The 18,404-nt window shown below is 39.5% G+C and overlaps 1 protein-coding gene across 5 annotated transcripts in view; it reads right to left on the bottom strand.

Moving 5' to 3' along the window:
* Window positions 1-18,404, bottom strand: part of LOC121909731 (serine/threonine-protein kinase PAK 3) — a 45,671-nt gene that overhangs the window by 1,840 nt on the left and 25,427 nt on the right. For 4 of the 5 annotated variants that reach the window (XM_042430355.1, XM_042430353.1, XM_042430354.1 and 1 more), the window contains 14 exons: window positions 14,791-14,984; window positions 14,562-14,662; window positions 12,400-12,553; window positions 12,217-12,254; window positions 8,802-8,864; window positions 7,290-7,445; window positions 7,031-7,205; window positions 6,083-6,146; window positions 4,676-4,724; window positions 4,428-4,540; window positions 1,026-1,143; window positions 711-810; window positions 270-466; window positions 56-193 (listed from right to left, as the gene is read on the bottom strand). In XM_042430355.1, coding sequence (XP_042286289.1) covers window positions 56-193; window positions 270-466; window positions 711-810; window positions 1,026-1,143; window positions 4,428-4,540; window positions 4,676-4,724; window positions 6,083-6,146; window positions 7,031-7,205; window positions 7,290-7,445; window positions 8,802-8,864; window positions 12,217-12,254; window positions 12,400-12,553; window positions 14,562-14,662; window positions 14,791-14,962 — 1,638 coding nt within the window. In that variant the 5' untranslated portion in view covers window positions 14,963-14,984. The remainder of the gene's footprint in view (window positions 1-55; window positions 194-269; window positions 467-710; window positions 811-1,025; window positions 1,144-4,427; window positions 4,541-4,675; window positions 4,725-6,082; window positions 6,147-7,030; window positions 7,206-7,289; window positions 7,446-8,801; window positions 8,865-12,216; window positions 12,255-12,399; window positions 12,554-14,561; window positions 14,663-14,790; window positions 14,985-18,404) is intronic. The other variant, XM_042430357.1, reaches the window with a different exon arrangement.

The raw sequence follows: 18,404 nt of genomic DNA, 5'->3' as shown, positions 1-18,404 counted from the left end.
TTGCAAAGTGTGTATATGAATGTTATGTTTATGGAGGACTGACAATCAGTATTACCTGAAGCAGCTCCTTGGCAGAGCCTCTGCGGTCCACATCCATCTCCAGACAGCGGTTGAGGAAGTCTCTGAACACAGATGACAGTCTCTCTGGGTTTTGCAGCTCTGGAGTCCCGTTGGTAGCTATCAAGTACAGCGCCTGGAAAGATGGACACACGGTCAAACAGACTGTCAAATGAGGGCGACCCGTGTTGTGGTTGCACCTTGTGTCTTACCCTGAGTGGATTCTCATTCAGGTAGGGCGGTTCTCCCTCCACCATTTCTATCGCCATGATTCCCAGAGACCAGATATCCACTTTTGGGCCATAAGCCTTCCGAGTCACCACCTCTGGTGCCATCCAGTAGGGCGTTCCCACCATCGTGCTGCGCTTGTTCTGCTCTGGAGTGATTTGGGCACAGAAGCCAAAGTCGGCTGCAGAGGGAGACGGAGGGAGAGAGGTGCAGTGGTGTGTTATATATCTTGTTTGCATTCTGCTTCATCACATAAAACATACATTTTTACTTTTCATTTACCCATATTTAATTCAAGTGATCTTTCATTTAACACACTACCATGTCTCTCTTTCATTTAAAACACTACCATGACTCTCAACCTGACTCTTTTTACTTTAACTGTATCAAACTAAAGTCAAAGGCAAATTTTATGTTAGACTTACTGAGCTTGACAGATCCGTCCATACCCAAGAGGATGTTGTCACTTTTTATATCTCTATGGATCACCTGGTTGGAGTGTAGGAAGTCCAGAGCTTGAAGACACTGAAGATAAAGGAAAAAAAAGCTTAAAAATAGATCTAATCGACACACACACGTACAAAGGGAAGCCTGTGCTAAACAAATTTAGACAGTTGTTTCCTCTTGGCTCAGTGAAGTGTTCAAATGTGTTTGCATTTGCCCACCTGAATATAAGGGTCACCTCGACACAGCCACAGAAGGAGTGGTGGTATTGCTGATGTCTAAACTTGGCTTCTTACCTCTCTGCAGACTGCAGCAATCTGGCCCTCATCCATGCAGGTCTCAGTCACTACATCTGTCAGCGAGCCACCGGCCAAATACTCCATCACCACCCATAGTTCATCTCCTACCAAGTAACTAAAAAAAAAAAAAAATTTATATATATAGTCAGTCAGTTATGACACATAGTAGGTGCTTGAGCATGTTACTGCCAGAAAAATAGCAGAAAGACAGCTGAAATGAAATCAGAGCTGAGGGGAATAGATGCTAAACATTTGATGGGCACAGAATTTCTCATTCGCTTGATTTTGTTCATTTTATGAAAGTGAAGAATTGTTGTGTAGTTAAAATCTTCTCCTTGTTTACAACAGCAGGTGGCAGTAATGCACCTTATAAAAAATGCTGACCACAATTCAAAAGGAAAATGAAGAAGAAGGAGATGAAGAAAGGATAAAAGAGAGACGTGAGGATGGAGGAAGTGAAATCATCAAACGGGATGTCCTCACTCACTCCAGCGTCATTTTGAGGAGACGACAACTATTCATGACGCACAGCATCAACTGTCAAATATGTAGAAGTCAGCTATCAACATGTAGAAATTATTAAGTAACAGTTTAAACTCTAAAGTTTGATTACAGATCTATAGCAGCATCTGTCTGTAACAGAATAGGACACAAATAAACAATTTAAATCTGTTAATTACTGAAAGAACAGAACCGATGTGAAGGAGCAATAAAAACAGCTGTAGCCTGCAGAATATGTTTACATAAAATATTGTGATGACTCTAAAAACTGGGCTGATCATAGTCTGATCCTGATCTACAGAAATATACCCCTGTTTGGAATCAGCTTCAGGTGCAGGGGGCTACAGGCTAGTGAGGATTCCCCCTGCCCATTCTGACTCTGTATCCAAGGTACAGGTGGTGCTGCCTCAGTCAGTGGCGTCTAAAGTTTTAGAACAGCTGCAAAGTGTTTCTACTGGAGGCCATTTTGGGGATGCAAAACCTGCAGGGAAAGGTTAAATACCATTTCTATTGGCCAGGGTGTTTTAGAGATGTGAAGGTATGGGTCAAAGAATGTGTAGATTGTGCTTCCCGTAAGACCCAGGGGAGACAGCCATGTGCACCTTTGCAGCCATCAACTGCATTTAGGGCTATTGGACGGGTGGCACTTGACATTCTTGGCCCTCTCCTGGAGACCCCGGGAAAGAACAAGTATATTCTGGTTGTTGGTGACTACTTTTCAAAGTGGACAGAGGCTTTTCCACTGCCCAACCAGCAAGCACACACTTTTGCTAAAGTTCTGATTAAGGAATGAGTGTGTCGATTTGGGGCGCCACGCAGTATCCACTCCAACCAGGGTCACAACTTTCTCCTTCACCCTGTATAGGGGTATTGTTTGGGCAAGAAATTGTCTTGAGATTATGTTGAAGGTAGACAACCAGGAGTCATTTGCCTCTGTGGACAATTATATGTCTAGGCTGAGGGACACATTGTCTACTGTGATAGAGGCAGTCAAGAGGCACCAGGCCAGGGCCTCAGAACAACAGAAAATGTCCTATGATTTTAGGGCTAATTTCCCATATTGTTCTGAGGGAGAACTAGTTTGGATTCAGAATAAGGCCAGGAAGTGTGGGGTGTGTCCAAAACTGCAGAGGCGTTATAAAGGTCCCTTTAGAATGATGGACAGGGTGACAGATGTGCTTTATAGGCTAGTGCCAGTGGAAGGAGGCCAAGAGAGTGTTGTTCACTTTAACCAACTTAAACCCTTCACTTCTTCTTTGGCAGTGTGATCAAATCCAAGCGTCGGCATCCAGAGGAAGTGAACAGGTGAATCATTCAACTAAATCCAGCCGATGTCAGTGCACTAGGGTCCAGTTTGGTGCCAGTTGGGTCTACCACCGTCATCCCAGCCAGGATGCCCCTGCAGAAGTGAGGACACCACCAGCAAGTCGGACTGACTGGAATCCTGCCTCGGAGGATGCCAGAGGAACACAGAGGGCCCAGTCAGGAGACCCATCAGCCTCTAAATCAGAATTTGGGTTGGAGCGTCTTGCTGCTGTGGCTCGGCAATCTTTTGGGAGGGAGGGTGTCGTTTGCAATTATCTAGGACTGCTGGCGATGAAGACAGATAGAGTGGGGGGTTAGCTGTTCCTGTGTTAGAAGGGAAGGTCTGCTGCCTCCTGTAGAAAGTCAGGGCCAGGACTGTAGAAGAGTGCACCTCAACTTTTTATGAAGTCGCTTATATTTTTATCTATTTGTTGATTTAATAAAGATTGCTCCTTTGTACTACACACCACTGCATTTGTGATTATTCAAAGGCTCTGACACTAAAAGCAGTGTTTTCCTGCTAAATAAGGACAAAACCCACATTCATTACAATATTGCTTATTTAGTTTGTCTGACATCCTTTTCAGGCTCAGGATGATATCATAGGAGACATGCAGCTTTGCGCCGTCATATTTTCCTGAATGAGCTGAGATGTACTTGAAGTGAAAAAGAAGAAAGGTGAATCCTTTTAGCTTATGAGGAAAAAAATAAGTTACAAGAGTGTTTTTTGTTAATGATTCATGATCCAGTCATTTTTATTTTTATGAATAAATATGAAAAGCTGCTTTTAATGCCGTCATTCCTGTTCCACAGGTAGTTTTCCTGATCTGCTGTATTATAACAACAGCCTGATTGTTTACCGTCCCGTCAGATCAGCTGACCAATCAATAAACATATTCGATCAAAGGGGTGTTACTGTCCGGTAAAAAACTTCTGCAGCGGATACACCTCTGGCTCCTTGGTCTAATCTCCTCCAGGAGCCTCCTCTCTCCTCTCCTTAGAGGTACATTTAAGGGATTGGAAGAGCCTCGATGATGGTGTAGGGAGATGGGTTTCCAGGTCACAGCCCGAGGACGGAGGAGTGAGGACGCGAGGATGCAGAAATTAGCCAAATGAAAAACACCCAAAGAAACTGAAAAGGATGCTTAGAGGCCCCCTCAATGCCTGACCACAAATCAGCTGCTATTGGCAAGTTAACATAAGATACATTCATACTGTTGTAACTTTAAAATACTATGAATGATTAAAATAAAATAGGAATAGTGCTGGCTGGGAGAGTTTATTTGTGTTAGAACCTTTAACTTGGAAAAACAAACCTTTAACCATCTTTGAAACGAACCTTTAACCATCTTGGAAAAAAAAAAAAAAAAATGCAAAAAAACCCCATACATTGGGAATGTGTTTTTATATGGATTTCAAATGGATTACATTTCTATAACCCTAAATCTAAGGGTCTCATATGTAGATCTGTGCAGAGGCAAAATAACGATTAGTCAATTCATTGATTTCTTTCAACAAAAATAACAGTAACTAGGTCTTGACCTCAGAATTGATGGCAGCAAATATTATATCCATGTTTTTGTGAAAACTGACCTGTCCAGGTAGTTTACTATATTTGAGTTTTTGTTTTCCCTCATCACCAAGATCTCGTTGATGATCAGCTCTTTCTTGGGCTGCTGCTGCAGGTTCATCTGCTTAATGGCCACCTGAGGAAACAGACAAGTAATTTATGGTTCAGAATAAGAGTGAGCCATGGTGACTATTAAGGAAAAGGAAATTATAAGTATAAGGAAGTGTAAAGTATATGAGTGTTGTATAATCAGCATTAAAATCTGACTTACCTCTTGGCCAGTTGCTATGTCAATGGCAGTATACACAGTGCCAGACGCTCTGTTGAAACACAAGATCAAAATCACATCAATGATACACCAAGTGCTTTAAAATGTTCTGGCTAAAATCAGACAAAGTCACAGTTCAACAGCTCTGTTTTAACCAAAATTATCATATGATCACTATTTTGTCCATACAGCATAAGGTAGATCTGAAAAAGCTTTGAGTAGTTTCAAGAAACTTATAGCATATACTTGAAATTATGTTCATCATCATTTTGTGCCACAAGAACAGTGCTACTTGTTTCTCAGACAGTCAGACAAGGACATAGAGTATTATCCATTTCTATATTAATCTGCTTATGGAAGTTCTGGAAGTTAAATTTGCTAAATGATGACAATCATCAATAACTCAGCATTAGATGTACTGGTTAACAATCACATATTATAACTTGATTTATTTTTTACGAAGAAAACCTAACTCTGCTGAGATATTAGGATATGGTGACATTGAGTGGATGAGTTAGTGTGTTTGAATGGCACAAAGTGGTCTGTGGGCCAATTAGTTTATACCTGTGATTAAAATATCTATTTATTTAGGTAAAATCAAGTTGTAATGATATCATAAAACATTAAATTACAATATTACCACATTGCAGTTTACACTTGATGCCAGAGGCTTCAGGAGTTGTAGCTCTTTTACACATTAACACCTACAAATGACGACTGTATGTGCTCATTTTACCACAGAACCTTGACTGATAATGATTAACCTTGGCAATGATGAGCACAAATACTGAATCCACAAGACATTTATGGTTTCTAAAGGAATGGTATGCAGCTATTCTGTCCTTATTTGGAGGTTATCTCATGATACTAAAAACCTTTAGATTCGCTTCTAGTCTTCCTCCTTTCTCTCTTTCTCTTGCTGTCAGCTACACCTGTGTACTGTCAGAGGCTATGAATAATGAACCACAGTTCCTGGTACTAATAAGTTCAAGATAACCCTGCAGAGAGTAAATAGACTGTTATCTACTGTTAAATATAGGAGCTTCCTGATCAAATATGGAAATAGTGAGCATGTCAGAGGCGATAACAACCACACAGTTTTTTATCTGTTCAGATGTGGAGTGAACTTGGGAGAGCGACAGAAAAGCAGCGGCCTTACAAAACAAAAAGACAAGCAGGGAGGGAGAGAGAGAGAGATGAGCTAATCTGGCCCTTGGCCATTTCAGGATACAGTTCTCATTTCCTTTCGACTTATTTTTCTCCCAGTCCTTCAGCCTAACCCTGCCTCTGCTTCCGTCTCACTAAAGTGGTCACTACAGCTCCATCTCTCCTGGCGAGACTGACTGCTCCTGAAATTGCTCTATTTCAATAACTGTGACGACTGAGTTCATGATCATGGGATAGACTTACCCTTGTCCTATTTTCTCGAAGCGTGTGTACTTCTTTTTGGGATCCCCCACGCTCACAATACTCCCTGAGTCAGAGAGAAAACAGATATATAACTATTGAGTGTACGTGGGCACAAACAGTTATGATGGCAACCTGAAGACATCACTATAGAGCTTTTTCTAGACAGTTTTCTTCTATTCTAGAGATGACCTGCCTCATAGTACAGGCAGCTCTGCTTCACATTCCTTGCTGGTAATTTGGGCTGAAGTTCTGTGTCAATGTTATACTGCAGGGAATGGAGCAGCTCAGGAGAAGCCACAATCAATAAATGATGTACTGTACGTCTTTGTCCAAATTTGATCACATTAGTGCTCTCTGTTCTTTTGGATCATTCTTCTTAATACACAATATGGGTGCGCTAACGTGGAAAAAAGCCACTGCAAACAAAATATTGCAGTGGCTGTCATCTGAACTACCACACACACACACACACACACACACACACACACCGACAAATTTACAAAGACACACATCAGGGCATTAGCTGCCACTCATGTCCTCAGCACTGCTTTTTAGAATGTGAGGAGTTCATATTATCCAATTTCATATACATTACATTTTTAGGCTGATTCTGATCACTTTTAGACTCAGAATCTTTCAATTTGATTCAATTATTAAAATAAATTTAATATATGTGGTTTATCTGTGTGGAGTATAAGTGTGGAGAAGGCTTTGAAACTGCATTTGGACAATCATTGGAGATAAAAAATTCAGTTTTACAGTTAAATAAATAAATAAAATGTAAAAAAAAAAAATCTATTTCGGAGGATTTTATGCACTGTTTTGGTGGCTAGTCAAACATTTCTTAGGGGGATGGAGTTGCACTGAATTTGTACCCATGACATCAACATTCAAAAACTCTGGCTGCAGCCAATAAACATAAAAACATGCTGCTTTATGGACACATACTGAGTCTCTCCAGAATCTCCTCATCTGTCATTTTGGACTTCTTCCTCTGGCGGTCAGTGTGGCGATACATTGTGTTGGATGTGTTCTCCGGCTGAACCTGTGACTCCGGCGGAGTCACCACCTCTTTCACAGGAGTGGGAGGCTTTGGTGGCTCCATGACCGAGCGCGTGTAGATCTGCAAGAGGATAGCAGTCAAAGATATGCAGATGGGATTGCAACCGCAGCAGAATGAGTTCTTTAATGTTGCCGTAAAACTTACAGATTTGGTGTGCTCGGGCCGAGGCGCAATGACCGGGGGCAGTTCATCGTCATCATCCTCCTCTTCCTCCTCCTCCTCCTCTTCCTCTTCCTCCTCATCCTCCTCCTCTGACACAGGCGGAGCGATTGGGGGCTCTGACGATGATGTTTTGGCACCCTGGAGGGTAGATATGAAAATAAGTGTGGATGCATGTGACATGTAGCAGCATGGAATGGAAAGAGTGGGTGCAGATCCTCATATTTTTCCACAAATTTAACTCAAATATTATTTTCAGCCTGCAAACCTCAAATTAGCCATGTACAGAATTTGAGTTCTGTCCAGTTAGTGCTCTAGAGATAGTGAATACATTTTTTAATCCACTATCACCATATAACAGATACAGATTACTGGAGAGTAAAAATGCACCACATCATTAAACACGTGATTCCAAAAGTTGTTACAAAAATAAGCACAAATGTTTGACGTCAACAAAATACAGTTAATCTGTGGTGATATTGTGCAAAAAAAGGGTTAAATTGTCAGGAGCAGTTCTGTCAATAGCAGAGGAAAGCATTATGTCAAGTGAGAGCTAAAGAGACAAGTGTTAAAAGAAAGAGTGAGGTGCCATTCAGTGCAGTTCATCTAAGGGATTCTGAGGTGAGGGGTCGGGTCAGGTGTGCCATGAACCACTGATGAGAATGAATTTTTAAGTGGGAACAAACTGTTCTATATTTAACTGTGCTATAGGATAAAACATGCTGCAACATTGCAGTAATGTGCAATATGGTGATGAACTGTAGACATCCCCTCGATATGCAAGATGCCTTTTAACAAGTGTGATTAATATGCCGCAGACATATTTGTTATGTCTAATGCTCGGCCTTTATTTCCCCCCATCCAAAAATTCTGCTTGCCTTGGATCATCTTCCTCTTATGGAATGGAAACATTTTGTCCATTTCCAGTCTGGTCATGCATAAATGAAGCAGTGCAGCATAGCTCTAGTTATTAAAGGGAAAAGGTCTGGCTGAAGAAAGTCCCAGTCCTTCATTCAGACATACTGGGCCTGCTGACCTGCTCCAAGATGGGCCTGGCAAAGACTGCAGTGCAGAAATGAGTGTCTGGCTATCTGTAAGCAAAGCCATGTGTTTCTGTTTTACAGAGCCATGCGGTAATGTCTACAATGGTGATGAAGTTACAGGCACATTATTGGAAATGTGGATCAAATTGTAAGGAATATGAGCTCATACATGCAGTTTGACAGTCATCACAACCCTCTGTGGCATGCGCCCCTGTCCTGCCATTTCAGAGACGGTCTATTCCTTGTGGAAGATAATAAATACATCTGTAACATCAAATCAGACCCCCCGTGAAAATTCGATACAGAGAGTGATGATGCCTCTTAAAATCAGATATTTGTATGCATTTTGCATTAGCCAGTTGGCATATTCAAAAATTAGGAGATCAAATAGTTGAATTTAGCTTGAAAGCCAATGCAGAGATACATTATGTGGAAAGTAATATGGAGGAGTTACCTTGTCAAATAATGCGCTGCAGGTTCTAAGGCTGACAGGAGGCCCAGATGACAGCAGTCGGTTCTGAATGTGAAGGTTGAAAATGGGAGGATTTACTCAAAACAAACCCACACAATGTTTAAGAGTAAGTGGACTTTAGGGGGAAGGGGGGAGGGCAGGGGTATGCTACTGAGGGATGGACATGAGGTCCGTAAATTGTCCCCTGAACATACAGCATGAAGACAGGACATGATAGAGACTAATCATGCCACATGAGGACTGTCCCTGACTTCTCCTCTCTCATCAGATTTCATGTGATAAAAAGTTATTTTAATCAGCTTCCGCTTGGACAATAACTTCCACCTCTGTCTGACACACAAGCACCCGTCACATACAGACAGATGTGTTAAAATTTAGGATTAGCTATCTTTTCCACTGTACTTGTTTGTTTTGCTTTATAGGACTTGACATCCTTATTGAAACCAATAAAAATATATCTCTACAACACACTGTTGTGATATTTAAGTTGACAGCTAGAGAGATGAACAGTCATGATATTTATTACTGCAAATGGCCACATGACGTAAGTTTGGTTTCAGTGCTTTTACACTGATGTCACTTAACAACCATTACATCATCATACAGCAAGTAGGGCTTTTATGATGTGCTGCATATAATCTTAATTTATTTTTGCTTTATGTATTTTAGTGTTATTTTGGATACTTGCTACTAATGATCATAATGGATTCATGTTACATTATACTATAAATCTTTGTAATGAGTTACAGCTCATAATAAACGTTACATTGAGTTGTAGTTTACACATCAATCAAGCCAATTGCAATGAAGTGTAAATGTGGGGATGCAACAAACAAACAAATATGACTAACAACTAACAATTTTAGAGCCATGGAGCTTTTAGACCTGACTGAACTAACACAATTTGAATTAAAACCTCATACAGAGCTTCTACTGTATATAAACATCAATGATAATCCCAAGATTATTAAATTTATATATACATACTATATATTTCATATAATTATTCCACTGTTTCCCTGTTTACTAATAAGCATGACAGGATGTATTGTGTGAGCACAGCAGACCTGTATGAAATAAACATCTAGCATCTTCAAATCCACCACAATTAATTATGAACCTCCAGGTTAAAGCAGAATAGTAAAACACCTTGGCATCCATGCACCAACCATGATGGATCCTATAAAGCTGAACTGTAACGTCAACAACACACAAGAGATGAAATGTCAAGCACTACTGATAATCAAATAAGCTGCTAATGCTGTGATTGTAGCTATGATCAGTGGCCGAGTGGGTTGAGTCCTGTGGTCTAACTCAGGAATTCCCAGGACCTCCTAGATGGTGGAACTAATATAAAATGAGATATTATTTATCTTATGTGTCTTATCTAGTGACTAAACAGGGGAAACTCCTCACATGTTACACCAGGATGGAAAAACTAACCAAATGATTGATCACTTAAAGCAGAAGGACCAAAAGAGGCAACATAGCTGATCCTGAGACACTGCCATTGTATTTTAAAATGAGGTTTTACCAACATCTAAAACATAGAAAAAATGTAATATTCCTGATAAAAAGTAATCTATTGAAGATTTTTTTCAACAGTTTCATCTTCATTCAGTTTATATAAAAGCAATCTGGAAAGTGGTTGTTTCCTGCCAACAAATCTCATGGAAATCTATAATCTGGACATTAAGCAAAGGAAGAAAAGTTTATAATTTCTTAGCAAGAATTTACAATTCACTTGTGACTTTTTTGTTCTGAATTCGGATGCAACACAGTGTCTGTAGCGCTAATACCCACAGTTATAAATGCACACTGAGGTCAAGGTACAAAGTTGGGTAATTGCTCGACCTAAAATGGATCCTTAAAAAGGTTAATTAATGACCAGAGATCTCACAATATGGCCAGTGGATAGTCATCTCTTTTTCACCTCACTTATGGGAAAATGGCTTAAAAGGGTTCTATTTCTTAATCCTTGATGACAAGGCAAGATGGCAGCAGGATCAACATGAACAGTAGCAGGTGACAAAGCATAGAAGAGGAAATAAGCTGCTTAGGAAAAAAAAAACACACCGATTCTCAGATATTTACCTGCATTGCAGGGCAGTCAAAGTTGGTGTTCAAAATAATCTAACAGAGAGTCAGGAGTCTCTCAGAAATGAGACAGTTTTCTTCTATAGACCAATTTTTTGGCAACTCCCCTGCAGTTTGTGCTTTCCTTAGACAGTGCACCCCAATCTGTGGCACTGTAGCTAATAGCTGAGTCACCTCTGCAGGCTGTGGACAACTGTGACAGTCCAAGTGAGATGCTCTCAAATACCCTCACTGAGCACGCACAACCTCTTAGCCTCACTGCCACACCCACTTGCCCTTCACTGGCAAAGGGCTCTTTCAAGCAACAAGCCCTGCATGAAGGGATCCCAGTGTAGTTTGCCTGGGGGGAGTGAATCCCACTGAACAGACTTGAGACTCCACTTCTTCACCCGGCTGAGCTTGTACAGGCCAAGGCATTCAAAGCATAGATTACTATGGTCAAAGCCAGGAATGAGGTCAGCACAGCGGGAGCCCTTCTAGATGCAGTTGAGCCTCCAGTGAAGCTCCTCTATGGGTATTTCAAAATCTGATTAAGTAGATTGGAAAAATAAACAATGAGCAGCAGTAGCTCTCACAGCAGTCACAGTTTCTGTGCAAACTGATTGGCGTGTATGAAAAAAATCAGGGCATTATTATGCCACATAGTGAGGGCAGTGAGTTTCTAGAGGGAAACACACATATTTTACCCATTAGAGGGAAAAGTCTGTGTGAAACGAGCGTGCCTGAAAGTAACAGTCTATCCCAGAAAGTCCCAGACAGAGCAAATGAGAGTAAAGTGAGAAAGATTTACTGCAGTGTAGTCAGAGAGGCGTAATTGCTATCAGGATCAAGATGATGAAAAACGCCACATAATGTTGCAACTTACCTGTTCAGTTATTACACAGCTATATAAATCATGAAGAAATATATTTCACTCCATATTTTACTTGAAGTTGAGAGATTTTCCCCAGCAGTGAATTATGACAGTGATAGTGCACGGCTAAGGACCAGAGATGGGTTTGATTTGCAATTGTAGTTTTTTACGATAATTAGTCTGGGGAGGTCAAGATGTGCAGTGCAGCAATAAAATTCTTAATAGAACAGACAGAGGTGCCACCTCCAACAAAAAGGTGCATGTTTAATTAACAGCATCATAATTAAGTTGAGCATTAAATTGTAGTTAACAGTTAGTTATGAACCGATATTTATTTTGTAAGATCATCATTTTATAATGTTTTCTTAAGTATCAAATATTCTTAATAATAATGTTTAGAAATTAACCAACACTAACCAAAGTAAGTGTAAATACAAAATAACTCACCAGAGTGTTTGCTGCTATGTACCCATGTGCCGACTTGTCTGAAAAAGGAAGAAACATTCTTATAGAGACGGCATACTGGAAGGTTTTTGTATACACACAGACGAGAAAATTAACATGAAATGTATTTTGCTTATTATATTTGTCATTTTTGTTTCATTTTATCAGTATTTTGGTGCTGCTTACCTCCCGAGGTGAAGCTCATGTATTTCTGGTTGTTGACGGTCTCTTTGGAGTCGTAGAACTTTAAAACATCCAACACAGCCTGTGGGTTCTTCTTCTGCTCCAGCTTAGTGATGTTTGAGGTCTGTAGGAGCCGCGCCCACTGCTCTGGAATACCCTGCACAGATAGACAGAGGTCAAATGTTAAAAGCTCTGAAGTGAAATGTAAGATTTCAGCTACAATATTCAACTTTTTGCCAGGAGGTAAAAGAGTTGGTTGTCAACAGTCACAGCAATCACAGCAGGAAACTTTTGAAAAATGTGTGTTTCTGTTGTAACACAGGTTTTTTTATGTGAAACACATTGCTTGCTCTAATCATATAGAAATGAAGTCTAACTTCCAGAGATTTGGTGTGTGGTGAGATCTAAACTTGTACGACAGGTTATTAGGATGTTTTCATGAACTTGCAAATCTTGTCAGTTTTTAGAACCAGAAAATCAGGCTGGAGCCCAGGTTACATATGAGCTTTAGAGGTGCCTTCAGAGAGAGCAGGCTAGCTGTTTTCCACTGTGTCCATTCTTTATACTAAGCCTAGTTAATCAGCCACTTGTTGTAGCTTTATATTCAACACACAGATACGGATAGTATTGATTGTCTCGTCTTACTCTCGGGAAGTAAGCAAATGAGTGTATTTATCTGATTTCTCTCTTATTAACTCTTATTTTAAGGCAAGACCACATTTTGTAAGGCTATGTGTTACATGTTTTAATGCCTGTTGAAGGACATTGAGTCTTTTATGGGGACTAAATGTCCTTCAACAATGGATTTCATTCAAAACTTTGTAAACTTGTGCATATTTTTACAATTAAAGCAATACTCAGAACTGTTGAAAAATAGTCTACTGTTCTGCAGCAGAAGCAGTGGTTTCAGGGCCACAGAATAAGATGATATTTGGAGGGGGATGAAGAAGCAAGTCAACAGTAACATACTGTTTCCTTTCAGAAAGCCAAGAAAGAGGTTAAATCAAAGTGGTTTACAACTGTATTAATGTGGCTCTATGTGTCACACAGGCACACAGCTTGTCAAACAAACAAGGAACTGTTTGTTACTGACCAAATGGATTGAGTATTGTGTAATTAAATAGACTAAATTACATATTCCCGAATGTAAAAAGCTTTCCATCTAGCTGTTCTGCAGATTAATAAACCAAAGGAAGGTGATGAAGAATGCAGGAGGATCTTTTAATTGAAAAGATTATTTCTCTCAGACCTAAACTAAGACGAGTAGACTAGAAAACCATTTCAGGTTCATGTTTTACCTTGTTATTATGGTTCCTATATTATGTTATTATGGTCAATTTCATTTACAGCATAACATTCACACTATGTAAATATCTGTTAATATGTTTTCATTGTTTATTAGATGATGTCAAATCACAGAGGATCTCCTTAAGGGTAGCTTACCATATTCATTATTTAAGGAAAACAATATCATGAGCTCAACTTAATACAATAAGTTCAACCGCAAAACAAAATTACCACAGAGTGGAAAAACATCTCTGTGAAAACAGGCTTTACAAAAACTGAACATTAGATGCTTTAAAAGCTTTGGTTTGGGGCTAACGCTTTGAACCACACTGTTCACTAACTGCATATTTCAAGATGTGTGCATATCAAACATATAAGTCTATAGTTTTTCTTCCTCATATACTATGTCTTCTTAGAATACCTGCTGGTTTGGATTTGATAAAGTACAAAATCAAGAAATTTTAGGCCTTTTCTATATAAACGACTGACAAAAAGACTGAATCATATTCAGGGTAAAGACAGAAAATAAAAGAAAGAAATAGTGTTTCATGGTATTGTAACTCTCAGCTTGAGACTTGAGCAAGAATAAAACATCTACTGCAAACTGAAACTGCAGATAAAATGTAATTTACTGAGAAACACTCAAGGATTCCTGTGCAGGTTTCACTTGATATGGGAGATAGAGTGATTGTCATTCAAGTCACTCGTATTACCAACTTTATGTGGAGGAAAATATATTATTAGTTGACTCTATCACCTCAGGGAATTGTGATTTTAGAAAAGCGTGTCTGGGACTTTGCTTTCAGATGGGAGGGGAATTTTAGCAACACATCAGTCCTTGTTTATATGCCTGATTGTTCAGTGAAAGAGATACTCACTGTGAATTCTCCTGTTACAGCATCAAAGCCAACATGAATGGTGTGTTCAAAGTCTGAGGGTAGGGATATCTCAGGACGTTCCTTCTCCTTCTTCTTGTTTGCTACAGGAGTCAAACAAAGAATGATTACAGGCTGATTTCTGATGTTTTCATACACAGTAAACTAGTAAATTACAAGCGAGTCAATGCAGGGTTCAGCATAAAGGCGGCATGTGGAGAGGGATACTCACTCTTGTCTCCCCCGGGGAAGATGGAGCGCAGGCGGACCTTCTTGTTTTTCTCTTCTGGAGCCATTGGAAGCGGTTTAGAGGCGTGATTCAGTGATGAAGAGTCTCGGGAACTACTGTTCATTCTCAAGGGAGGGGCTGGTGGTTTCTCTTCAATATCAACACTATCAGACATCTTTAGTAGCACTCACAATGTCCTGGGAGAGAGAAAGAAAGTGATGGAAGAGTTCAGTGTGGGTATGGATCAGTAGAGACTGAGGCAGGTGCGAAAGGTTACAAAATCCTTCTTGAGGCATCAATCATAATGACCTTTAATTTTGATTTGTACTTAGTTAGCCCACTATTACAGCAGTCACAAGAGTTTTTACTTGTGACTGCTGATTACACACATACACAGAATACTGCTAAAGGTGGGCTCTAATCAGGCCAGTGATGTACCGAATAGGGGTGTCGCGATATACCGGTATTGACGATAACCATGATATTTAAAAAATAAAATATTGATATCATGTTAATAATACATATATGATAATATTGTGTAAATAATCTAGAGCCTCTTAAATCATATCTGCTTCTTTACGTTCTCCGTTTTCTGTTTCATACACACACACACACACACACATTGTGGATCTTATGTTTATCACTTCATCTGGTTGCCTTTTCACTATCCATTACGTGTAATTCTTCTTTATGTGCGCTTTTGTAGAGTTATGGTTACAGACTCTCTCTCCACCTCCCTACACTCGTATTTTCAGTATAATTCATTTGCCAGAAAAGAGACGAAACACACAATAAGCAAAGTTAAAGATGATTTGACTGATAGTGTTGTTTTTAAAAAAAAGTTTCCTAGATATTGCGATAATGTTGTTATCATGAATTCTTTTGGCCACAATAATCATGTAGTGAAAATCTGATATTGTGACAGCCCTGGTACAGATGCAGAGGACGAGGTGGATTTCTTTTCTCTGCGGATGGTTACTGAAGCAGCAGAACTGGGGTAATGTGAATGTGACAAAGCCAGATCAAGACTCAATAGCTGCATATCAGATCTAACGGGAGACTCTTAGTTACAGTTTCAAAGTATTCTGAGCTTTGGCCTATTTCATTGTAACACAAGGAGTCCTGTTCCAGCAGCACTGGCTGCAGATCTGGAAACTTCTGATGAAATAGATCTTTGCAGTCATACATTACTGACACTTTCCATAGCAGATATTATTTAGATTTAGAATAATACGAAACTCCTGAAACTGTTGTTGTGATGTGAAAAAAAGAATATTAATGAAGCGTGTTTCCAGGGTATTTTTCCTTATTGAAATAGGCTAAATGTTGTATTTGGTACCGAGATGGAGTCTGATGTTCAGTGGGTCTGTTCAGCTGTGAAAGAGGAGTTGACTCTAAAAGAAGCTGGCAAGAGGAAACGTTCCCATCACTTATCCCCTCATCTTCCATCTACTCATCCCACTACCATGTTAGACTCCTTCACTGCCTCACCCTGAGGCCAAGCCCATCATGTGATGTGCAGCACAACCGTCCCAGAAAGCAGGCCATCAATGCCACCCCCTTAGTGGAGACCTACATTAGCAAACAAAGACCACTCCTCAGCTCTTACACAGTGTGCACTGCCTCTGACAAATCACACATGTGCCTTCACAGTGGCCTTTTACAATTTTATGTAACCATCTCCTGCACAAGACAAGATCTGGTTGGTTACACCCTTTTCTTTTCTTTTCTTTTCTTTTCTTTGTTAACTTCCCGAAAGAACTGGTTTTGAGTGTAGGAATTAGATTAGCAGAAAGATGTAACATGATAAGAAGCCATGATTTAATCAGATATTTCTACAGCAACAGCATTATTACACAAGACCTCGGTGCTTTCCCTTTAGCTGCCTCAAATCTTAGAAATGATATTTGTCTTCACGTGAGACACATTTTTCACTAATGTGTCATTTCCTCATTAACTTGTTTGAACAGGACAACAGGGCCCAATACTTAACAATCTCTCAGATTGTGTTTACTGTCTTTATAACTCTGCAGTGACTCTTGTGTCTGTCTAATAGAAACAAAAACGATTAGCCAACCCAATCAGTAAACAATGCTATTATTAACTGATGAGCCTCAACAAAGGTTAAAACAATTAAACTTAGAATCCTTCTTTTCTAACTGGGGAACTACAGGTTTATGTACACATTTAACTTGATTGAGTCTGAACAGTGTCTCATCTAGTTTAACAGTTTTTCCTTCCCTTGGATGACATTACCAATATACATTAATGTGTAATTAGGTTGATTCTAATGTTTTATTCATAAAAAACCAGACTACAAAACATTTGAGAATCCTTATTATGTGAAAAAGTCTTGAAGATCAAATGTTGGTCTAAGATAAAAGACTACCAAAATAATCTTGATGTTTTCTAATGAGTCGGACAGTGTTTTCTGTTCCTCTCTGCTGGTGATGTGATGAGAATAAAAATAATTTTGTTTCACTTTGCAAAATGATAATAATATTGGAGCTGTAAGCAGTACTGTGTGTTTATTTTTATCTTGGTCACAATGTCATGGATACAAGTGTAAGAGTGGCAACCACAAAGGAGTCTGGGACATGCAAGATAAAAACTAAAAAATACTTCAGCTCATTTTCAGATTGAGATTTCATCATTTGCATGCATGAGAAAGTACCGTATTTCCCTTTCCCAAGACAGATTTATGAAAAAGGTCACTCATTCTTGACAGATTGGTTAACTATAGTAATAATAGTTACATGTTGATCTAGCTTAGCTGGACAGTACAAACTATTTCAGTACAACCAGACAGCTACAGAGAAACTTTGACCATGATCTAAATGTATTAGTACATTTCTAACAACTTCTAGCAACAACTGAAAGCTGGTTATTTCCAGGATCTTATGAGATATACTGGTGGTGGCGGTGACTCTGCTGGCAGTTTCTAGCATGCTGGGTTCATTCTAGATGGGAGTCCAGACAACAGCAGCAAACAGGTTCTCTTAGGTTGGAGGTGAGGCATGTCACCAACAGCAAAACCCTGCGAAACTTGGCTGTTTGCAAAGGAATGTCACAATGTTGACATGCTAAAGCTGCAGGGAGTTTCTGACAACATGGCTATCATAACACCTGGGAGGAAAAAAACATCAGGAAGTTGTCACGGCAATGAGAACGACATGGTGGGATGTCATAAAAGCCTTATGTGCCACTTGACACTATGAGCCAGAATTAAATTAAAGGGTCATTGTGACTATTTGGTCTGTATATGGCTAAATAGTGTACCAACAGGAAATACTGCATGTTGAACTGACCTTTAAAAGAAGATCTGAGCTTTCAATTTTCACCACGTTTACAAAGAATGGCTTCAATAATACTTTTGAGGTTTTACTTAAAATGCAAGTTGTGGATTTCATATGGAACCATTCAACCTTTGCCACAAAGTCAAACTAGCATAAATATAGCTTAAAAACAATATGAACTTCTTTAACAAAAGAAAAAAAGAATTTTTCATTACTAATGCAGCTGTGACTGATGCTTCTGTTAATCCATTAACATAATCTTGTGAACCCATCTTAACAGCTATGTCATACAGCTTTTACAGTCATGCACAGAGAACATGT

This window comes from Thunnus maccoyii, chromosome 13 (assembly GCF_910596095.1).
Source record: "Thunnus maccoyii chromosome 13, fThuMac1.1, whole genome shotgun sequence".
Classification (NCBI taxonomy): Eukaryota; Metazoa; Chordata; class Actinopteri; order Scombriformes; family Scombridae; genus Thunnus; species Thunnus maccoyii.
This window is presented reverse-complemented; position numbering and strand designations above follow the sequence as displayed.